Source organism: Pinus tabuliformis, chromosome 9 (genome assembly GCF_031772625.1).
Source record: "Pinus tabuliformis cultivar Carrire ecotype Pingquan chromosome 9, CPIR1, whole genome shotgun sequence".
Lineage (NCBI taxonomy): Eukaryota > Viridiplantae > Streptophyta > Pinopsida > Pinales > Pinaceae > Pinus > Pinus tabuliformis.
In genome coordinates, this window is record NC_142307.1 from 165,008,539 (window position 1) to 165,032,221 (window position 23,683).

Genomic DNA, 23,683 nt, shown 5'->3' on the forward strand with positions numbered 1-23,683 from the left:
GTCTTGAGGATGGTTCTTTTACTGTATCAACCTCATTAAAAAATGAAACAAATCCCCTTTCCAAATCTCAAAGGTAAACCTTCATTTCAACCATCGAGTCGAATGCAATGAAGCTTGGGGGGCATGCACCTCAATTTGCGTTATTATGCGGGTTGGGTTGTTTCATTCACCGCGATTTGCGTTATTATGCTAGGGGCATGCAAACTTACCACGAGCAGTGTTACTGTAGGGTTCAAGCTCGTTAAAAAATAAACCCGCCACGAGCAATGTTACCACAGGGTTCAAGCTCGTTAAAAAATAAACCTGCATCGAGCAGTTTTAGCACATAGTTCAAGCTCGTTCAAAAATAAACATAAGACATGAGAAAATGTTTCCACCCGCGTTTAAGCTCGTTAAAAAATGAACTATTCCCCGGTAAATAACCACTGTGAATGAAGTACTTCAGCCATTAAAGCCTTGGTCGTGTTTGCACCATCACCTCCACTTTTTCATTGGCCGATCATTCACCTCCACTTGATTGTTTACCCATTTTGAGGAACAGCTGCAAAGAGTGATTTCACTAGCCATCCTTGTGACACTGCCGTGATTGGAAAATTCCAAACCTTACCTGGAATCAGCTGCTACCCGTTTTATCACTCGTTCCTCAAAAGACGAGTCTTCTTTAAGCTCTTTTCAACTGACTCATAAAATATGAAAAGATTTCCGAGTCCTTGGCCCTCTAGCTCGTTAAAGGGACATGAAGTGCTATCCCTCCTCTAGATTTTAATCTTTTTGGACCTAAGGGATTATTGCACAAAAAGATCGAGCGCTTGTTTTGTTCGGCTCGTTAAAACTATCGAAAATTCATCCCTTCTGTATTGTTTTATACTTTTTGGGACTTAAGGGATTAGATGACGAAAAAGGAATTTTGGAGTTACCTTTACGTACCTTTTCAGACTCTCTAAAATTGAAAAGGACCGATTTATCTTTGTCATTAAACTCGTTAAAAAGATTAATAGCGACAAACTTGTCTTTAGACGAGAACGAGTTTCACTATCGCTAGGCTCGTTAAAATATAGCGATGGGTTTGCCCGAAGGGAAAATTATAGAACAAGCATATGTTATCCTCCTCAAGCTTGACAAAAATAAAGAGGTATTGGTCAGCAATGACTGGGGAAAAATTGGGAAGAAAACTCAAAGAATCTTTATTGGTAGCAAGTCGCTCTTGAACATGACACTTCCACTCCGTGTTCGAGTCGGGTTGGGTTGTTTCATTCACTGGTCACATCGCCATGGTCACACCATACCATCAACATTTGGGGTTAATGCTACCAATTCATCACATCAGTGTCGCCAACATGTTCAAGAGAAGTCATCCAGAGAAGCCACCTGTGTCTCACCCACTACCGTACATTATACTCCATTCTTTCATGACCGCCACCCTGAACCGTATATCATCAGATCGTTTTCACCTCCATCAAAATCATTTGCTCCGTTCCATGTCATTGATGTGGGATTCATTAAGGCCCTCCTTTGGCGGATCACTTCTTGTAGACATCAGCTCATTATCCAAGAAGTTGGTCTAGGAATACCCCATTCAGTACTTTGAAGCTTGCATGCCTCAATGGCAAGTTTCTCACTTCCGGCGACAGGTTTACATCAATGGCCTTCGACCGAAAGATTTTGCGTGGTGTTCGACGCCAAGTCCTTTATTCACACCACGTGAATTGTACTGTAGTACCTTGAGGGTCATTATCATTATTGGTGATTCCTCTCGCGCTTGTTAACAGTTTACATCATTGACTGGTAATCAAGCGATGTCTTTCCATGTTCGACTTCAAAACATTTCTCACATGGATCGACTTGTACTTCGAGTGAAGATTGGACGAGATTGAAGACCCCGGATCTAGTTTCATCCATCCGAGCTGCGATATATATTCATGGAAATAAAGACATTAAATGTACAAGCACTGCAGCACAGATAATCATCCTACCAAAAGGATGATGGCTCTATCAGAATCATCAGTCTACACTCAGACGATTGTCTGTCCTATGTACATGAAAATGAATTTATAAAGCTGAGCATGGGAATGCCCGCCTCAGCTAGATCATGAAAAACAGTATGAAGATAATGTATTGTATTGTATCTTATTACAGGTCTCCTCCCAGCATTGAAAGAACTTCGGATCCTCATAATAAAGCATTTCACCCGACACCAAAAGGTTAACGGCCTCATACTTTAGGGGGCAACTGTTATAGACATTTTTGTGCCTTACAACTCCAAGCATGAAATGTCCATAGACCAAGGGCTCCTAAGTCCCTAAAAGTGTTTTTCTAACCATTAAAGGAACAAGGTCAACAGATTACAACTTCTCCCAGAAGTTCTCCACTTGAAACTGCTCAGAATAAGTCAAAACAGGATCATTTCAACTGCTCCACTGGCTAGGTGCGTTGCATTGCACCTAAATACACTGGCTAGGTGCGTTGCAATGCACCTAAATACACTGTGAGGGTGCGTTGGGCGAGAAATGACAAATGGCAGTGTCATTCCGCGAGGTGGAGAGACAATGGAAGCTTCCAGAATCTTCTCCTGTGACACTTGCCTCACCGAATTCGACCAAGGATGAGTAAGAGGCCTTCCGTCTCCAAGTGGAAGCAAGAACTGACAAAGAAAAGACACTAATCAAATCACAAGCTGACTCATCCTCCTTACACATATCTATATATGGATCCCTCATCCCAGAGATCCAAAGGCTGGAATTTTGCATATTGTAAGGAATTGTTGTTGGTTTTTTGAGACAAACATCAGAGTATTGGGTGATCTATGCTTTGTTGGAGGTGAAGAGGGGCTTCTTTGCTGGGAGGCTGATGCTGGGTCAGGAACCATCGGTTGTAACTCCTCCTGGATCTTTTCTTGTTTATCAATAAAAACTATTTGAGTTTTTTCTCCATGCTTTTGTATCATTGATGCTTGTTACATTTGTATGGTTAACTTAAATCTGATCCTAAGTTTTTTATGAATATAGATCCATGTCTTTGTATAGTGTTCCTCTTCTGTGATCTTACAGGTACTTGGTCAAGCTGGGCAAGTAAGGGAGCAGGTAGCTGGAGGCTGTCAAAGAAGAGAGGGATTGGATCAAAGGATTAGCGCAAGACACAGGTTGGTTCTTTCTATTCCTCTCTATCTATAGTTCATAAAGGAAATACAAAAGTAGTTTTTCTCTGTTTGTTTCTAAGGCAGCTGTCACACCTTAGTGGGATAGAGCAGTTCTAAATAGACACTTTTCCCGGTAACAGCTGTTTCGACAGTATGGTCTGTTCCCGTTTGTTCGTACGGAATAATATCTGGAATCTCTTATGTTGATTCTCAGCAAATTGATCCTTCACTGTGTCAATTTGGGCAGTCCGGTCCTTAAAGGCAAATCATTCCTTTGAGCACTGGATTACCACCATATAAGGGGCAATATACCCTTTCATTGTCTCCTCCGGGAGAACAAACATACGAGAGTTCACAACATAATTCAGGTTATGCTGGAATTACATCTAGCAATTGGGTGCCGATACTGCCTCAACAACCAAGAGTTGTATACTCAATGCAACAAAGTCTACCTGTGTCAAATATCCCCACTACGCTGGCTATTGTGACTATGTCACAAGTACAAGCATTGCCTATTGTATCCCAACCTCAAGCTTCTCAGGTTGTAATACAACAACCTCTTGTCTCTATGAAGCCACCACAATCGTCGGTTAGTGGCTCCTTAACTGGAGTGACCTAGGCTCAAACGGGTACCATCACCTGTCATCTTGGTCAAACAGCCAGTATTGGACAACAGCAAATGGTTTCACAACCATGGCTGGTGCAATATCAACAACCGCAATTCCAACAAGTTTACCAATGATCTGAGCACCAAATCTTTGCAAGTATTGGGCAACCGTATATTCAAAACGGTCAACATCAACCATTTCATAATGGTTATGCCTATCAACCTTACCAAAGTTATCAGCATCAAATGCACTATGCTGGTATGCAAAGACCCACTGCTCAGGAAATCCCTTCTTATCCTGGGTATCATTCGCCGAACCTGAATTAACAGTTGCCCTTTGTGGCAACTTTAGAGTTACCAGATCTAAATCGGCTGAAAAACGATCCAATTGCTTACGCCCCTTGGTGGCCGACTATTCCACATAAACTTCCGTCGGATATTCCTAAATTTAATGGAAATCCAGGTGAAGACCCGTCGAATCATGTGATGCCCTTCCATCTGTGGTGTTCATCTAACACTCTAAATGATGATTCGATTAGGCTTCACCTTTTTCAGTGAACGTTAACTGGTCCGGCAGAAAAATGGTATATCAAATTGCCTAGAGCTTCATTCGATAACTTCAGCACCCTAGCCACAACCTTTTTAACCCATTTTCAGCTACCCATAAGGTACGAAACAGGAACAGAGCTTCTTACCAATTTCAAACAAACAACGGCCACTCACATATCTGATCATATTCATGAGTGGCAATGTCATCGTAGAATGGTAAAAACAGATGTTCCTGATTAGCTGCTAGCTGAATGGTTTATTAAGTCAATATTACCTTCTATTACGGAAGATGTGGAAAAGGGAGGAGTTGTCACTGAAGAGCAAGTCATTGCTCATGCGCAATATCTAGACTTGATATATACTTAGTTTGGCATGCTCTATGATAAAATCCCTGATGCTCCTAGACCAGAATTCTCTGTTCCTCCCCCTCCTAAATCAAGCAAATACTCTCATACCGGCGATGGCGTGATAAGTACGACTAGCACGAAAACCGTAAAAGCCATATCAAAGAAGGCTCGTACGGTTTCAATTCGAAATGCAAATGAGGAACTTCTCGCCTCAGAGGTAAATGCCGTGTCGACTAACAAAGGCAAAGAACCAAAGCAACCAGGGGGCAAGAAGAAAAAGAAAGGGAAGAAGAAAAAACAGGAGGAGTCATCTCCTGAAAAATCTTCTGCAAACCCTTCTGGAGATAGGAAACCAAGTCATCCATGCTTCATATGTGATGAGGATCATTGGACGAAAGGTTTTCCACATAAAGCCGAGCTTAGAAAATTCTTTAAGAATTCAAAAACCTCGGCGGTATTGACTGATCTGTTTCTGAATCCAGGAACAAATCTGGTTGCTAGTGACAATGCTTCCCCGTCCCAAGTGCTAATGTTGTCTGTTTCGAAGCAGCAAAATGATGCTTTGATATCGACAAGGAATAAAGATTACGGGAATCCACAACTGCTGGACAACAAGGCTAATGATCAACCTAGTAATTCGACAACAACTTCGAATGGAGTTGTGCCACCCATCATTCCTGAACTAACGATAAAGCCGCCGAAGGAAGTAGTACACAAATTGACATTTAATCCTCATGCCAGAGCAGCACAGCATTATAATATAGTAGAGGATCTGGCCCAATCGTCGTCCGCTATGTCGACACCTGAGGTACTGCAAAATTGCCCCTCCCAAAAGCAGGCTTTATTATCAGCAATAGGTGGGATTGACCTAACGGATTCCAATCTTGTGGCCTTTAATCATAAAGGATATGACCCTCAGTTACCAGCTCAACTAGCTTTCCTTATTCAAGTGAAAGCCCTCAACAAAACTGTTCATCAAACAATTATTGATGAGGGGGCATCTACATGTATTATGTCGATGAGTTGCTGGAAAACTTTAGGATCTCCACCCTTGTCGCGATCTTCGACGACATTAAAATCATTTGATGGATGAACATACACCCCATATGGGATTTTAAGTAACTTGCAAGTCGAACTGGGGGGCAAAACAGTAGAAATTGATGTTGAAGTGATCGATGGAAACCTCGATTACAACATCCTACTGGGAAGGCCCTGGATATATGCTATGGCTACCGTTGTGTCGACCTACTTCAGGAAGATTGCATTTCCCTTCCAAGGAGGTATTACAATCGTTGACCAGCAAACATTTCTCCCCAACAGTTCACAAGTTACAGGAAGCATTCCGATGATCCATGGAAGCCCTCATTCGCTTCAAAATATCGGAGTAGGCCTACTAAAAGACCCTATATTAATGGGGACTTTTTCCCTACCGCCTCCAATCAATCTAGCGGAAGTGGCAACGGTGGGAACCTGCAATATGATATCTTCTATTCAAAAGATGTCCGAAAATGATATTAACATGGATCATCTGCAGGTATTGCCTCCAAGCCCAATAGAAATATTGTAGCAATCAATGTTTTCGGCATGGGAGGCAAACCCAAATCAATGCTCATCAAGCATTTGGATAGATAGGTCTATGGAATATGGCGCCCCTTCAGATCCTTGGTCACAAGTACATTCTACAGACGAAGGAATTGTTCAGTCAATGATGATTGACGGGGAGCCATGGGAAGATTACCACCATCGTTCCCATCTTCTAGATTACAAGGAAGATAGTTCCAGTGACCTTCATCATCCCTCATTTTTTGATTTTCTATCAAATACTATAAACACGGTGGATTCCGAATGAAACTTGTCCAATATTGAAGAGACTAACGCCATAAATATCTCAACCAAAAGAGATGTTGTAGAGAATATTCATGTCGGCAAATCTTGTTCTTCTTTAGAACTGGAAATATATTACGCTCTTTTTCGCGAGTTCAGAGATGTCTTTGCTTGGTCGTATGATGAAATGCCAGGAATTGACTTGAGCATAATTGAACACGAAATTAAGATGTATCCAGATGTCAAACAGGTACGACAACGGCTACGGTAGGTGCACCCCAAGAAAGACGTTGCCATCAAGGCAGAAGTTGAAAAACTTCTCCATGCTGGTTTTATTTACCCGGTTCCTCTAACTAATTGGGTATCGAATATTTTACCTGTAATGAAAAAACAAGGAACGATTAGAGTGTCTGTCGATTATAGGGATGTAAATCAAGCTTGTCTGAAAGACAACTACCCTACACCCTTCATTGACTAGATAATTGATGAATGCACTGGATGTGAAATCTTTTCATTTATGGATGGATTTTTGGGTATAATCAAATTAACATCCACCCACAGGACTAGTCAAAGACTGCATTTATTTGTCCGTGGGGCACATTCGCATATCGCAAGCTACCCTTTGGTTTAAAGAATGTAGGGGAAACATTTCAGAGGGCAATGAATTATGCCTTCCATGACATAAAGAACATCGTTCAACCATATGTCGATGATCTTCCAGCTCATTCGCGAAAGCTAACCGATCATCCGCAGCATTTGAGAGCGATATTTCTACGTTTCCGACACTACAAGATACGAATCAATCCACACAAATGTGTGTTTTGTGTTAGTTCTGGTCGTTTACTTGGCTTTGTGGTCTCAAAGGACGGGATTCGTCTCGACCCATGTAAGGTTCAGGCAATCATTGATTTGCCTCCACCTTCAAATTTGCTTCAAATTCAGAAACTCCAAGCGAAAGGAAACTTTCTGAGGAGGTTCATTTCAAATTACGCCGAACTTGCTAAAGGTTATACTCGTCTATTGAAAAAAGAAGTAGCCTTCATCTGGGATCAGGTCGCGCAAGCTTCCTTTGATGCTTTAAAGGAATCCCTAATAAAAGCATCATTAATGTATGCTCCTGATTATCAAAAAGACTTTAACCTGTATCTGGCTATAGCGGATATGACCATCGCAATGGTTTTAGTTCAAGAAGACAATGGAATTGAGAATCCTATATATTATTTGAGTAGAAACTTAAATGATATGAAAAGCAAGTACTCGTACATTGAAAAGCTAGCTCTCGCCGCTGTTCAAGTGATACAGAGATTTAGACATTATGTCCTCTTTCGAAAAACTACCATTTTGTCAGATTGCAACCCCATGACTTATATATTGTCGCGACAGTTGTTGGGAGGAAAATATTCAAAATGGATAGAAATTTTACAAGAGTTTGATCTGGAATTCATAAAATCCAAATCAAAGAAAGCCTTGGTTTTCGTGGAGTTACTATGGGATCTCCCATCGTCATCCAACAATGCAACATCAGAAGAAGTTATCGTGGACGAATCTTTGTTTTTGATATCTTCAAGCAATCTATGGTATGGAGACATAATAATCTATCTCCAAACCCAAGAATATAGGTCTAATACCTCCCACTCGAAACAACGATGCATTCGATACCAAGAAAAAGACTACATGATCGTCGGTGATACGCTTTACCATCGTGGTGTCGATACAGTTCTGCGGAGGTGCCTCACCCACGAGGAGGCCGAAAAAGTCCTGAATGATTGCCATTCAGGCGCATGTGGGGGACATCAATCTGGTTACGCTACGGTGCAAAAGATTTTACAAGTAGGATACTTCTGGCCAACAATGTTCAAAGATTGCATAACCGCAGTCAGAAGTTGCCATGCCTGTCAAATCTTCGATCATAAAACCAGAATACCACCCGCACCTCTGCAACCAGTAGTTGTTGTTGGGCCATTCGCCAAATGGGGCATAGATTTCATGACATGTAACCCCACCTCGGCCGAGGGGCATGGGTATATCATAGTCGCAGTAGACTATTTTACCAAATGGGCCGAGGCGATGCCTACATTAAACAACAACGACGAAACAACTGCCCTCTTCTTTTTCAATCATGTAGTCTTTAGATTCGGCGTTCCACAGGCCATAGTTACAGATCATGGATTTCATTTTCGCAATCACATGATGTTTGAGTTGGCTGTCAAATTAGGACTGTCCCACGACAGCTCTACTCCGTATTATCCGCAAGCTAACGAACAAGTTGAGGCAATCAACAAGGTCCTGAAGCGCATGCTGCAAAGGATGATCGGAGTCCATAAACGGAGTTGGCACTTGATCCTGTACTTGGCGTTGTGGGCATAATGGACGTTGGTGTGGAATGCAACTGGGTTTACGCCCTTTCAACTGGTGTATGGCCTGGAAGCGATCTTACTAGTTCAGTGTGAAATCTCATCCCTCAAGCTCGGAGTTGACCTTCTCCCCAGAACTTCAGAAGAGGAGGCTCGTTTCTTGGAACTAATCCGATTGGATGAAACCCATCGTGATGCCGCTTTCGCTAACGAAGCCCATAAGAAATGAGTCAATGCGCAGTTCAACAAGAATGTCAAACCCCGTGTCTTCTTAGAAGGTGACCTGGTCTTACTTTACGACCAGGAGCCTGATAAGTTTGGAGCAGGTAAGTTCAAGTCTTTATGGATGGGCCCCTATATTGTCAAGTGTGTACTAGCAAAAGGAGCCTACGAGTTAGTGGATTATGATGGGATTCCACTGGTGGCAGGGTTGCACCTTAAGCATTACTATGCTTAGCTCAGTATAGTAACCCCTGTGCTTTTGTTACATTTTTATTTTCGCTAAGGGTATTTGTTTTGGTTAGGTAATCCACTTTTGCATGTGTTGCAGATGTCGAACCTATTGGAGTCATCTGTTGGATGTGCCGACGGAGCGAGTCGTAGTTTGCAGAACCTATCTTCTGCGGCTTGGGCCATCTTTGATCCAAGTTGCGAGTTAGTAAGTTTCAAAGGGGTATGTATTGGTCGGTCAATGAACAACATCGCTGAATATAGTGTGTTGATAGAACTCCTCTCTGATGCCATTACACATGGCATACGCCGACTGGTCGTCAGGCTAGACTCACAACTCGTCATTCTACAACTCACCGGTATCTACTCCGTACGGAATCCAGCTATCTATCGCATGTTCCTAAGGGTCAAGATTTTGGAAAGGCAGCTTGATTCTATTCAATATCAACATATTTCCAGAAACTTAAACACATTAACTGACTCATTGGAAAATTATGTGTTAGATAGACATTTGCAACATTTATAAAAGAAGCATTTCATAAATATTTGCATCAAGATCATGTAACTTAAACAAAATAAAGCTCCGAAAATCAAAAAATATATATATATATAACTATTTATGGTTCGTACATAATGTTCTGCGATCAAGAAAAAATCGGTTAAATGACCCAAAACTCAAAATGCTAGTGGGCACCCTAGTCTAATGATGCTGGTGATAGCAAGTCACCGCCTATGCAATCATGCGTAAAAGCCTAGTCCATTGATGTGGCACACCAGTAGTATGTCGCTGCAGCCTCAAAGGCAACTTGTCGGTCCTCACGTTTGGGATACCAAGAGTGAGACCCTCGACCTGCTCCTGTAATGCTGCAAGAGTCTCGGCCACATCCAAGTCGCGAAGGATAGCCCTCCCCACAGCCTCTCCTGCTAGAGCGGCAGCTGGTGCTCTCAGGCATACTGCTAGTCGCATTGGTCCGATATCTGCATGAGCGCAAGAGTTTTTTATTAGCCTTGATAGAAGAAAACATAAGAACATTATAAAAACAATAAATAGGGATATGGTTAGAGAATTTACCTATAGCACCCCACTACTCACCAGCCGGCAGCACTAAATCCGGGTCACCTTGGAAATCCATACCAGCATATGGACACTTGGCATAAACCATATCCTGAAGGTTAAACCACTCGAAGAAGGTATCAAAGAAAGAATCCTGGGACTGACCAGCATGTCGGGCCATGAGGTCAACCCATCTCTGCATCCGTGGCTCAGTCGATGGAGGTAAACTAAGTGAAATGTACTGTGGCTGCATCAGTGGGATTTTTTCCAAGGTGAAAGCGGTCAAAATAGAACCATAGCCGAAATTCTTGGATCTTCCGTACTTTACCTTGGTCAGTTGTTCTTTCATCACAGGGAGTACTGCGTCACACCAGTTGAACACCTTTGGTTTGAGGCAGTCCAAGGCGTACTGCATATAGGATCTGCTAGCCATGTGAAGAGCCACACTACCAGCCAGTCTAGCAAAAGTGAACAGAATGGTCCTCAAGGACCGGTCAGTGACATCTTAGGTGTTGATCTTGCCGTCCCTGCTCAGCTGAGATCCCTCTCTGCAGTACTGGCGAATGTAATCTCTCATGGATTCGCCCCCACGGGCGAAACCTGATAATGAGAGGGGGGCACCACGCCTCGATAAACCAGTCAAAAAATAGATGTCCATGACGGTCAAGGGGATGGATTTGCCTCTGATCTGGAACACCTGGTTGGTAGGATCCCATGCATCGAGGAGATATTGCAATAAGTTGATTTGTTGCCTCATGCTAGAGATGCAGAAAAACTTGAGCAGGCCACAGTTCCGCAGTGCAGTTACCATACCCGGATCATGTAAAGCAACCATGTCCTCTTCTTCATGCTCGTGTTCTCGCCATGTAACAACCATTTTGCTCCGATGAATCTCTGCAAAACAAACAAGAGAAGAGTCAAGGTCCTGATTTGGCAAAAAACAGGCAAAAATTCCATGAGAAAACAGTGCAAAAGTTTCCCTTCTTGCGCCCATCGCACCCCAGCAGTGTACTGGGTGAGATGCATACTGACTGGCCAATGGCCAGGCCAGTATGCATCGCACCTTTCGATATAGGAAGGGTGCGATGGAGCCAGGGCGAATTTTTCAAACCCTAGGGGCTCAGAAAAATAGGGAAACATGCTCAGAATTCAAAAAGGAAGGAATGCAACTGAAGAGCTCAGGTTTAGCTCTTACTTGGTCCAGACGGTGTCGAGAATCGTCCATAGAATCTCCTGGAATCAGCTAGTGAAAATCAAGGGGGGAAGGCACCTCCAAAGCTCCAACAAACCAAAGTTCAAATAAAATGGTAAAATGAGAGGTAAAAACCACTTTTAAATTACTTTTCACGTAATTCGAGTAAGGTATTATTGTTTTAACTCATTTTCAAAGCATGTATTGTTCATTTCTAATCAGTTTGATGAAGCAATTGAACAGGTAGTACGACCGTCAAAAGAACAAAGTGTTAGCGGTGAAATCAAATAATCGATGACCATTATCATGAGCAGTTTTTATGTGAAGTTCAAGCTCGTTAAAAATTAAACCTAAGCAATGAGCAAACGTTCCCCCGGGAGTTTAAGCTCATTAAAAAATGAACCAATTTCTGGTAAATAACCATTGTGAATGCATTATCATCAGCTCTCGAGCCTTGGTCATGTTCTCATCATCACCTCCACTCTGTTTTAGCTGATCATTCACCTCCATTTGATTGTTTAGCCCTTTTGAGGAACAACTATGAAGAGTGATTCTATTAGCCATCTTTGTGACACTGTCGTGCTTGGAAAATTCCAAACCTTACCCAGAATCAGCTGCTACCTGGAAATATCACTCGTTCCTCAAGAGGCGAGTCTCTTTTAAGCTCTTTTCGTCTGACTCGTAAAATATGAAAAGATTGCCGAGCAGTTGGCCTCTACAGCTCATTAAAGCTACCGGGAGTGCTATCCCTCCTCTAGATTTTAATATTTTTGGACCTGAGGGATTATTACACAAAAGGATCGAGCGCTTGTCTTGTTCGGCTCGTTAAAACTATCGAAAATTCATCCATTTCGTATTATTTTATACTTTTTCGGACTTAAGGGATTACATGACGAAAAATGATCACTGGAGTTTCATTTCCGTCCCTTTTCAGACTCTCTAAAATTGGAAAAGGACCGAGTTGTATTTGTCATTAAACTCGTTAAAACCAATAGCGACAAACTTGTCCATGCAGACAAGAACGAGTTTCACTGTTCCTAGGCTCGTTAAAACATAGTGACGGGTTTGCCCGAAGGGAAAATTATAGAACAAGCATATGTTATCCTCCTCACGCTTGATAAAAATAAAGAGGTATTGGTCAACAATGACTGGGGAAAAATTGGGAAGAAAACTTGAAACTTTATTGGTAGCGAGTCGCTCTTGAACATGACACTTTCACTCCATCACCATGATTCAGTCGGGTTGGGTTATTTCGTTCACCGGTCATATTACCATTGGTCCACCGTACCATCCATCTTTGGGGTTAACGCTACCAATCCATTTTAGTGTCGCCGATATGTTCAAGAGAAGTCGATCAGAGAATTCACCAACCCATCTTGTGTCTCATCCACTACAACACCTTTACGCTTCATTCCTTCATGACCGCCACCCTGAACCCTGTATCATTAGATCGTTTTCACCTCCAAAAGTCATTTGCTCCGTTCCGCGTCATAGATGTGGGATTCATTAAGGCCCTCCTACGACAGGTCACTTCTTGTCAACATCAGCTCATTATCCAAGAAGTCGACCTAGGACCAACCCTTTCAGTACTTTGAAGCTTGCATGCCTCAATGGCAAGTTTCTCACTTTCGGTGACAGGTTTACATCAATGGCCTTCGACCGAGAGATTTTGAGTGGTGTTCGACGCCAAGTCCCATTTTCACACCATGCGAATTGTACTGTCGTACCTTGAGGGTCATCATCATTATTGGTGACTCCTCTCGCACCTGTTAACAACTTACATCATTGCTGGTAATCAGGCGATGTCTTTCCATGTTCGACTCTAGAACATTTTTCACATGGATTGACTTGTACTTCGGGCGAAGATTGGATGAGTTTGAAGACCCCGGATCTAGTTTCATCCATCCAGGCTACGATATATTCAGGAAAATAAAGACATCAAATGTACATCATTGCTGCACAGATGATCATCTGAATCAAAATATGATGGCTCTATTAGAATCATCAGTCTACCACACAGACGGTTGTTTGTCCTATCTACATGAAAATGAATTTATAAAGCTGAGCATGGGAATGCCTGCCTCAGCTAGATCATGAAAATGTTATGAAGGTAATGTATTGTATTGTATCTTATTACAGGTCGCCTTCCAGTTTGAAAAACCTTGGATCCTCATGATAAAGCATTACACCCGAAATCAAAAGATTAACAACCTCATGCTTTAGGGGGCAACTGTTATAGAAATTTTTGGGCATTGCAACCCTAATCATATATTTCCATAAACCAAGGGCTTCTGAGTCCCTAAAAGTGTTGTTTCATGCCCTAAAGGAACAAGGTTAGCTGATTACATCATCTCCCAGAAGTTCTCCACAGAAAACTGCTCAGAACTGGTCAAAACTGGACCATACAGGTTGCTCAGTGCTAAGGGTGCAATGCATCTCACCTACCCAGTGTAAATGGTACGGTGCATATTGGAAAGCCCTTCTGTAGGGTGTGATGGGCGAGAATGGACAAATGGCAGAGACAGTTTGCGAGGTGGATGATCATGGAATCTTCCAGAAACTTCTCCTGTGACACTTGCCTCTCTGAATTTGCCCAGGGATGAGTAAGAGATCATCAATCTCCAAGTGGAATCAAGAACTATTAGAGAGAAGACACTAATCAAAATCCCAGAAGCTGACTCACCTCCCTGCAATCATTTATATATGGATTCCTCATCCCAGAGATCCGGAGGCTGGAATTTTGTATCTTGTAAGGAAGTATTGTTGGTTTCCTGGTGGAATATCATAATGTTGGGTGATCTAAGCTTTTCATGAGGTGAAGAAGGGATTTCATGCTGGGTCAGATCAATGGGTTGTAATCCTCTCTTCTAATCATTACATCAATAAACCTATTCAAGTTTTCCTCTACATTCATGTATGTCTGATAGTATATGCATTTGTGTGGTCCATATATATCTGGTCCTATATTGCTTATGATTGTAGATCTCTGCAGTTTGAAGGTATTATGCCGCTTTGAATTTAAAGGTACTCTTTGAAGCGGAGTGGTCAAGGGAGAAGCGGCAAAGACCTGTCGGTGAGGAGAAGGAACAAGCAAAGAACCGAGCGAAAGATCAAGGTTGGTATTCTTTGATCCTCTCCTATATACTTCTCATAAAGGAAAACGAAAGTAACTTTAATCTGTTTGTTTCTAAGATAGCTACCCATCTTAGCGGGACTAGCAACTCTGCGTAGACACTAGATTTCCCGACAATAGACCTATACCCCTATATTTCTGCAGACACGGAGGACGATTTAGCAGAACACACACAGGACACCCAGGGAGATGAAGAGACAGGGACATGGATCAAGCAGTTGATCACAACCAATCCTTTAGAGATTGACTAAATACTGGACACTCAGGTAGTAAGGCGGACATGCCGAAAGGAGTACTTGTAGTACTTGGTTAAGTGGAAGGACCATCCAATAGAGGACAGTACTTGGATGGATGCCGGATAGATTCAGAGTGCCAGATATTTGATTGAAGAGCTCATGGACAGGAGCCATGAGTTTCATTCACCTCGGGAGCCTGATGTAAGAGCATCCAATGGTGAGGCAACAGTTGGACATGCTGTCTAAGGCACATTTCAAAAGTTTTACTTTGGTTTACTTTTACTGTTATCTTTTTTCAAGAAGGTTGTCACAGCCAATGCAATTTTTTTTTTTTGTTTTTATTTTTAAATTATGAATGTGATTTTAGATTAGTTTAACGACCACAACAGGAAATGTAACTGTACAATGTAACCGCAGGTAGTTCCTCAACTAAACGAGGCTACCAAAAACATTTAAATTACATTTCATAGAAGGCACGGGGGTTGCTGCCCAGATAAAGAAAATAGAAATACTTTGAGATTGTAAGTTTGCTGACAAGAATAGATAAGAGGAATAAATAGTGATAATTTTCAGGTAACCAGAAAGCCTATTTCATGAATTATTTTATGTAATGTGCATGAGTGAAAATTATGAACGAAGAACAAGCGTGAAGACTGTGCAAGCATAAAGATTTAAGAACGAAGGATGAACACAAGAACTGTGCATACACCAAGAAAACGACATTCACCGAATATAGCCAAGGTACTCGCAGACTAAACATTTCACCATTCATCAATAGAGTCTTTTCTTCCATAAATACGCATACATGTATTGAATTTGTTATACAAATAACTGTCAAAGAAATTAGCATTCCAAACATCATACTGTTCCATATTTACATTTCATACTCAAACCCATAGCTCCAGTATTCCACGAGTCCCACATCATATACAGAAGAGGGGACCAGAGACTCTTGGCCCACATAACCAAACAGGAATGAAAAAAAACCAGACCACAGAGCCGAAATGTAAAGCAACTGCGGCCACGAAGAATTGACAAAAATAACAAGACCAACTATAGAGTCACGGTCGTGAAGACCTGAATTTACAAAGTTCCTACAGAATCCACGGTAGAGACAATCACATTGTTTCAACAGATAGAGCCTCAAACAGGCACCATTATAAGATTAAAGGAACGGTCCTACCCGTTCCAAGCAAAGGCCGAGACAGAGGGCGGGAGACACGGCGAGCCACCAAGCCTGAGCCCTTGTCGCCAGCACACGAGCCATCTGCACAGTACAATAGTGACAATAGTTAGAGGTAGCATAACCCTGTGTAAATAGTAAACAAAAAGAACAGGAGGAGAGCAACGAAATAGCCAGAGGTTACCTGAGTGACGAGAGGGTTTGATCAAACCTCGAACCAGCAACAACGTCGAGAGGGAAACGGGAATTGTAAGTCCCAAAAAAATGAGAGAAGTCCGAACCATGGCCACAGAGCCACACAAAACCCTAACTGCTCACAAGGAGCGGGATTGTCAACGGAAATACAACAGAAGGTAAAACTGAAACCAGAGGAGAAAGATTACCTGTGGGAGAAGCTGGATTGTCGTCGGAGAGGTCGAACCGAGGATGTGACAGTGGAATCAATACGGTTTGTAAACAACTGAGCCATACAAGCAGAAAGATCAAACCAACAGACAACAAATAAAATAAGATTTCTCAGACTCAGACCGTCTTCAGGGTGTACCTACAGTAGGAAAATGCAGACGGAGCCAGCAAACAGAGGAGGCCTGAGCGCCATAGCCATAACCAGGAACAAAACCCCACAGCGAAAGGAGCAGCTAAGTTTACCAACGGGACAATCAAATGACTGAGAGAGGGTTTCCAACAATGCCATAGAGCCAGCGCGAAACTCAAAAACCTCGTGAACTGTGGAGGCATTGAAAGCCTCATTAAACCTCACCTAAACCCTTTAACCACTGCACGGGAAGATCACGTGGTTCAGCTACCACACAGCGTCCACATCAGCAGTCGAGTGAGTCATCATCTTACATTTGGTTCATAGTAGTTCCTATGATCCATCTTCTACCTACATTTCAGAAATAATATTACCTATGCCAAAAATAATTAATAGATATACCTTCATTTTGTTGCTATCCTTTTACTGGGGATAATGATAAATGCCTTATGACTATACGCCCATGCCTCTATGAATAATTTATACTACCAACATTGATCATGACTCCATTTTCAAAAGCAGAGAGATAAAACTTACCTAAGTCCCTTTCTATTCCTCTTTTTGAAAGTAAATTTGTTGTCCTTTTTTTCTCCCTGTATACGTGGTCAAAACTTGCTTGTTGGAAGGTTCTTACTAGTGTTCTAATATGCTTCATCCAGTTAGTTAAGATGGGTGGAATGAAATTATTGTATCGCTTCAACCATTCTATGATGCCCTTAACATCGCCATAGATTAGAATCTGCTCTATTCTTAGCCATTTAGTTGTAATTGGAACTCCCCATAGAGTAATGACTTCAGCTTTACTATTAGTTTCTTTTCCACCTTCCTACCAGAAGTGGAAGAATTTACCTGGATCAATATATATGGCTACACCACAACCACACTCTCTCCTAGAACATGCAACATCAAAAAAATCCATAGGGAATACTTGCCACATGTCTCTCATTTTGCATTTGCGGTAGCAATTACTCTCCTTCGTCAGTCCTATTTCATTGAAATAAGCCACTATCTTTATGACATACTCGAGGATCACTACTCGTTTTTGTTCAAATGTAATTGCATTACGGCTACGTCTTATGGACCAGAAGATATATAATGGTAGAGCTTTGTATTTGTGATTATTTTTTATCCATGACCGTAGACATGCATATAGTGACTCAAAATGTCCCATAGGTGCGATATTGTAAATTTCCAAGACCACATCCCATAGTTCCATCACATATGGACAGTGGAGAAACAAATGAGTTATGTCTTTCGTTCCCCCCGTGCATAGGAGACATATTCCAGGCCCAGAATATCCTCGTCGTTGAAGGTTTTCCCATGTCAATATCCGGTCATGTATAGACAAACAACTAAAGAATTTGATTTTATTAGAAAGATCCCACTTCCAAATGACCTAAAAATATATATGAAAATAATGTTCCCTCTCTTTCTTAGGAAAACTGATATATATGTCTTTTACCATCAAATGGCCCTCTTTTAGAGTGGCACCCCATGACATCTGATCCTCTTGTTCGCTGAGCGTGATACCCACATTTCAAATATTTGTAATATAATGCTCCCATTCACCTGAATATTCGGTAGGAAGCTCTAAATCCCCTACCTTATACCATGCCTGCTAATCCATATAATAGGATCTTCGATGGAAAATTTGTTTAAAAAAATAAATCTCTTTTTCATAGATGTGATTGAGTATATGGGAAGATAAAGAGTGATTTCCAATCATACCATTTATAGCATCTAGGCCTATCTTGATCATGGATCCATCACCGATGCCCCAGTGTATATATCCCATAAGGTATTGTAAGACTTGTAGCATGCTTCTCTAGGTGAAAGATGCCTGTGATTTTTTTTTTCTATCCCCATTTATTACCCATGTGTTGAAAGCTTTTCCAAACATGTATTTATCCTTAATGATATTTGACCAGATGTTAGACACGGATACATCCCTCCACATATTTTTTATGATTAAATCCATATTGAAAGTAGAAGGACCTATGATCCCCCATCCTCCTTCAATAGGTCTAGTAATTTGTGACTACTACACCAAATGAATCTTACCATGAAGATGGGTCCCTGCCCATATAAAGAGTCTCATAATGGATTGTATTATTTTGATTATTTCATAGGGCAATAGAAAAGGATGCATCCAATATACAGATAAATTCTGAAGAACCGATTTTAACATTACCATTCTTCCTCTCATTGTCAACCATTTGTGTTTCCAACCATCCAATTTCTTTTGGCACTTTTCTATCAACCATTCCCAATCCTTGTTGCAGTATCCACTCGGGTTCAGCCTGAAACTTAATTATACAATACCTTCATCAATATGGCTAGATGCAACCCCAAAGAGCTCACATATTTCCTTAATCACTGCCCCTTCTCTGCGATTATGTAGTAGGTTAGAATTTGTTCCATTCATATATAATCTCGTAGCATCACCAAAAGATTTGATGTTTTTTTTTGTATAATTATCCATTCATCAATAGATGCCCGCCCTCCCTCCGAATAATAGATCATCGAGAAACATTAAATGGGATACATGTTGTTGTCTGGAAACTCTAATCTCTGAAATTTTCCCTTTGTCCCTTGTATCCCTCTGTTTGGTGCTCAAAGTGTCTATCACCAGGAGAAATAGCAAGGGTGATAAAGCACAACCTCGCCTCAGTCCTCTGTATGCAGAAAAGAAATTAGAGGGCAATCCATTTATAATCACGGCAACGTTTCTCGTTTTGATGCACTCCATTATCCATCTAATGTTCAGAGGTGACATGCCCTCTTTAATCAATACCAGTTTCAGAAATTCCGAGTTAATGCAGTCATATGTCTTAATCAGGTCCACCTTGAGGAGACATGAATTTTGTCTACGAGATTTAATGGAATGAAGCATCTCCTGAGCGATACCAGTGGCATCATGTATCTGTCTTCCCTCCATGAACCCAAACTGTTCTTCAATGATAATTTTAGACATAATCGGTTTGACTCTATGGGCATTCAATTTTGATATCATCTCATAAACTAAATTGCATAGGGATATCGGCCTGTAATCAACAAATGTCGATGGGTTCTTCTTCTTTGGGATCAATACAAGAAACGTGGCATTGATGGCCCCGAGGTAATACCCATGTTCCTAAATTCCTCAACCACCACTTGTAGGTCAAGTAACATCAGGCCCATGAAATATATGAATAATTGGACCCCACCTATCTGGACCCGGGCTCTTCTCCTTCACACATTCCTTCAATGCCTCAATCAACACTTCTCTAGAGATGGGCTGTCCTAATTTATCATTATCCTCCTAGGTAATCATATTAGGGATGAGAGCAAAAAATTCTGGTTGATCCGAATATGAACGCTTCTTTACCATAAAATGCCCCTTGAAATCAGATATAGCTGCTTGTTCCAATCAAGATTGCGTAGTATATACTTTCCCTTCTAAATCCCAAATATTTCTTATGGAATTGAACCGTTTCCTTAGGTTAAATTGTCTATGAAAGCATTTGGAGTTTTTGTCTCTCGCATTTATCGAGGCGGCCCGACTTTTCTGTGGTATATCTTCATCCTGATCCTTTAGAATCAAGTTCGTTTGGCCCTCCAACTCGGTAATCCTCTCCCGGCAAGAATCCGAGAAATAACGAGGGTCCACACGGTCGTTCAAGATCCTCATAGAGTTTTCAATCTCCCCTCCAGCTTCTTGCCTTTAATCCATAATCGGGCCTCTTTTTTCAATGTATTTAATTTCTAACAAAAGGATGACATGCTGGACTGAGTATGAGGCATACTAGGCCTGTTCCAAATATTGATAACCAATGACTCGAAATCATCCATGTGCATCCACGTGGGGTTGAATTTAAATGGATAAGATCTCCGCGTCTCCTCCCCTTTCCAGGCAAGCAGAATCAGCATATGGTCCGAGATGTACATGGGATGATACGAGATTCGATATCCACCATATTATTAAATAGAGATTCACTGATTAAAAATGCCCTCCCCTCCAAACCGCCCGTTTTTCCAAGTCGGTGCCAAAGGATCTGCTCTAATCGTATGGCAATCGCTAAAACAAGTGCCGCTGGTTGAGTATTATATTAACTTGCCGATCGAACTTCGCATAAAACAAAGTATTATATTAAGGCAGGTATATAAATTAAATATTATATTTCCGCAACGTACAAATTGAATTAATATTAACATAAATTAAATATTATATTTCCCCAACGGTACAAATTGAATTGAATTGAATTAATATTTTATTAAAGTGAATGAAATTATAATAACTTAAATAATTAATAAACACTGTTATTAAATAAGATCTGTTTCACGCAAACAAATAACCTGCACAATTTTTATTATTAAATAATATATATATCACACAAACAAATAAGCTGTCAAAATTGTAGAGAAGGAATCCTGATACATGGTCGTCCCACCAACGCGTTCATCAATTCCGACATTTTCGCTTTCGCGTGGGAATGCAAGCCGAGAAAGACAATTGAATTAGATTCCCAGTGCACCTGAATCGGGATTGGATTAGAAACATTTGTGCTCATTACTATGCAAACTGACGATCGGATTGAGTTTGTTAATCTCAACGACCGTGAATTTAAAGTTGAATGGTTGATTGTAAAAGATAAGAGCGCAATTTTACATATTCCTATCCTTCCATCCAAAATTTCTTTTCAATTTCAAAATATATGGATGTGTGTTTACAATTTCATTTAAATCTTTATTAATTATAGAAAATTGTGGTATATAATTATTTATTTATTTTTATTAAATTATATAATAAATATTTATATAATAAATATTTAATATGAGTTTATATTTAGAACAGTAATCTCTTTACATTATAAATTAATATAAATTGTTTGTTTGGAATAGCTTAATTAATCAGACGAAAATGCCGAATGATATTATATGAGAGATATAAAGGTTCAAAAATTACATCTGAAAAAACCCCATTTGAAACTAGTCAAGATGGAATCATCATGGGAGTATTCCCGCTATCAGATAAGGTAAAACAAGCTGTGACAAAATGTTCTGGGGGATCTCCAATGAAAAAAGACATGTGATCATAGAGAAACAAGAATCATATGCATGATCAGTAGCATCATATACACCATCCATATACACAAGATAAACAAAAGCAGCCACATAAAGATCAAAAACGCGTCCATGGAAACCTGTGAAGAAACAAAAAATGAACCTAGAAATCCGACATATTAAATTCTTGGATCTGATAGCTTTCTCCCTCAGTTAGAACCTGCAAATACCATAACCCTGTAGCATCATGAAGACCTGTTTTAGACAGTGAGTCTGCCAGATAATTTTTGTCCCTGCGAATATGGTGAATAGAACCTCCAGCCATGGAATCCCAGAAGAAACTGATCCTCCCCATCCAGCCAATCAAATGTGGCACTGTAATATGGTTCTTACCAGAGATGTAGTCAACCATAACCTTCGAATCTCCAAAAATCGAAACATGTTGAAGATCAAGGAAGAGGCAAAATTTTAATAACCCGGCGAGAGCCATGGCCTCCGCTTTACTATTGGAACCTCTCCCCCCGTTCCAGTGAATGGAGAACTGTGTTTTTTCATTTACCATGATCAGGATGCCACAGCCACATGTGCCTTGCTGTTCAGCACCGTCAAAATACGCCTTAGGGAAGGGAAAGCTCTCCAAAGATTGAGCAGAGGAGTCGACCCTTTTATGGTTGATAGATTTCTGTGGAAGGGCTTCAAAAGCAGCAACAACTTTAAAATAGATTTCTGAGCTGGATATTTTTGAATCATTGAAAATGATGTAATTACGCCATTTCCAGATGTTCCACAGGGCTAGGATAAATATCCTTCTCCAAGTTAACTTCTGTACGCTGCACCAAAGGAGCATATCAAAAATTGAAGCATGCGCCTTGAGTTTGACTCCATAACTGCTCTCCAGAGACTGCCAAATTTGTTGAGATCGATAGCAGCTTATAAACAAGTGATCATTATTTTCCCCTTCTGATCTGCATAGAGGACATATGCCTGGACCGATCCATCCTCGCTTCTTCAAATTCTCCCAGGTTAAAATCTTATTATGAAAGGTAAGCCACGCAAAATGTATCATTTTCGATGGACAGCCATCCTTCCAAAAAACATGTGGAAATATAGGATTGAGTGAAGATCGTTTTGATTCAACAATGTGCTGATATACTTCTTTGACCCTTATAACATTCATCTCCTTTGAGTGGTTCCATATTAAGTAATCAGATTCCACATTGCAAAATATTCCACAGTTCCTAAGACCCACCCTTATGAGCTCCCACTGATTTGCAATCTTCTGAGGCATCTGTAGTGTGTCTGCGCTTTTCCATAGAGGAATAGGTCCCTGCCAATCATCAATCAACTTATCCCAATAGAAATACCCTCTTATGTGGAAGAAATTCAAAAGAGGTGCAGGTATATTAATCTCCCCGATGCTACCCTTAAATTGATCTTTACCAATAAGAATCTTGTTTCCATTTTGAAAATGCCAGATATGGTTCTTTAGAAAATAAGCTTCAATATTGTGGAGGCTATTCCAAATTGAGGATCCATATGGCACCCCGAACGTTCCTTTTCTGTGCCAGAAAGTTAATCAGGTTTGTGGAAATAAAATTTCATCAAATTAAAAATTTTAAATTTAAATTTTATATTATCTTTTATTAAAATGAAAAATTAAGAAAAATTAAACATGACAAAGACGTACAAAATTTACAAATTAACTAATAAAAATACATTTAATTTTTGTTGTTTTAAAAAATATTCACACTGTTCAATTGTCATCTTCGGTTTTAATTTTAACAAATTAAACTATTTCCCTTTAGCTTTTAATTACATTTGTTCATTTTCTATTTAGGGTGAAATACACACAACACGAATACAAATATTTTTTAATCTTTTTTTATCAAGTCTTTGCATTGAGAGATGAATACTATAAACTTATTATCATTTTGTTACTAGTTAGGGAAAGTATAGTCCCTGCAACCTTTAACCATTGGTCTTAATCTCATGGTTATGTTATAGAATTTTTGTTTGTGTCTCAATCATAGTTAGGTTAAA

The 23,683-nt window shown here is 40.5% G+C and overlaps 1 protein-coding gene across 1 annotated transcript; it reads right to left on the reverse strand.

The window, feature by feature from the left end:
- Positions 1-21,806: 21,806 nt before the first annotated feature.
- Positions 21,807-22,931, reverse strand: LOC149147647 (uncharacterized). The gene has a single exon (XM_089441906.1). The coding sequence runs from the start codon at positions 22,929-22,931 to the stop codon at positions 21,807-21,809; it is 1,125 nt and encodes a 374-aa protein (XP_089298032.1).
- Between the last annotated feature and the right edge of the window lie 752 nt (positions 22,932-23,683).

What these genes read in the sequence shown, in the direction of transcription:
- LOC149147647 (XM_089441906.1), bottom strand. Translation starts at nt 22,931, where the DNA reads ATGCCTCAGAAGATTGCAAATCAGTGGGAGCTCATAAGGGTGGGTCTT.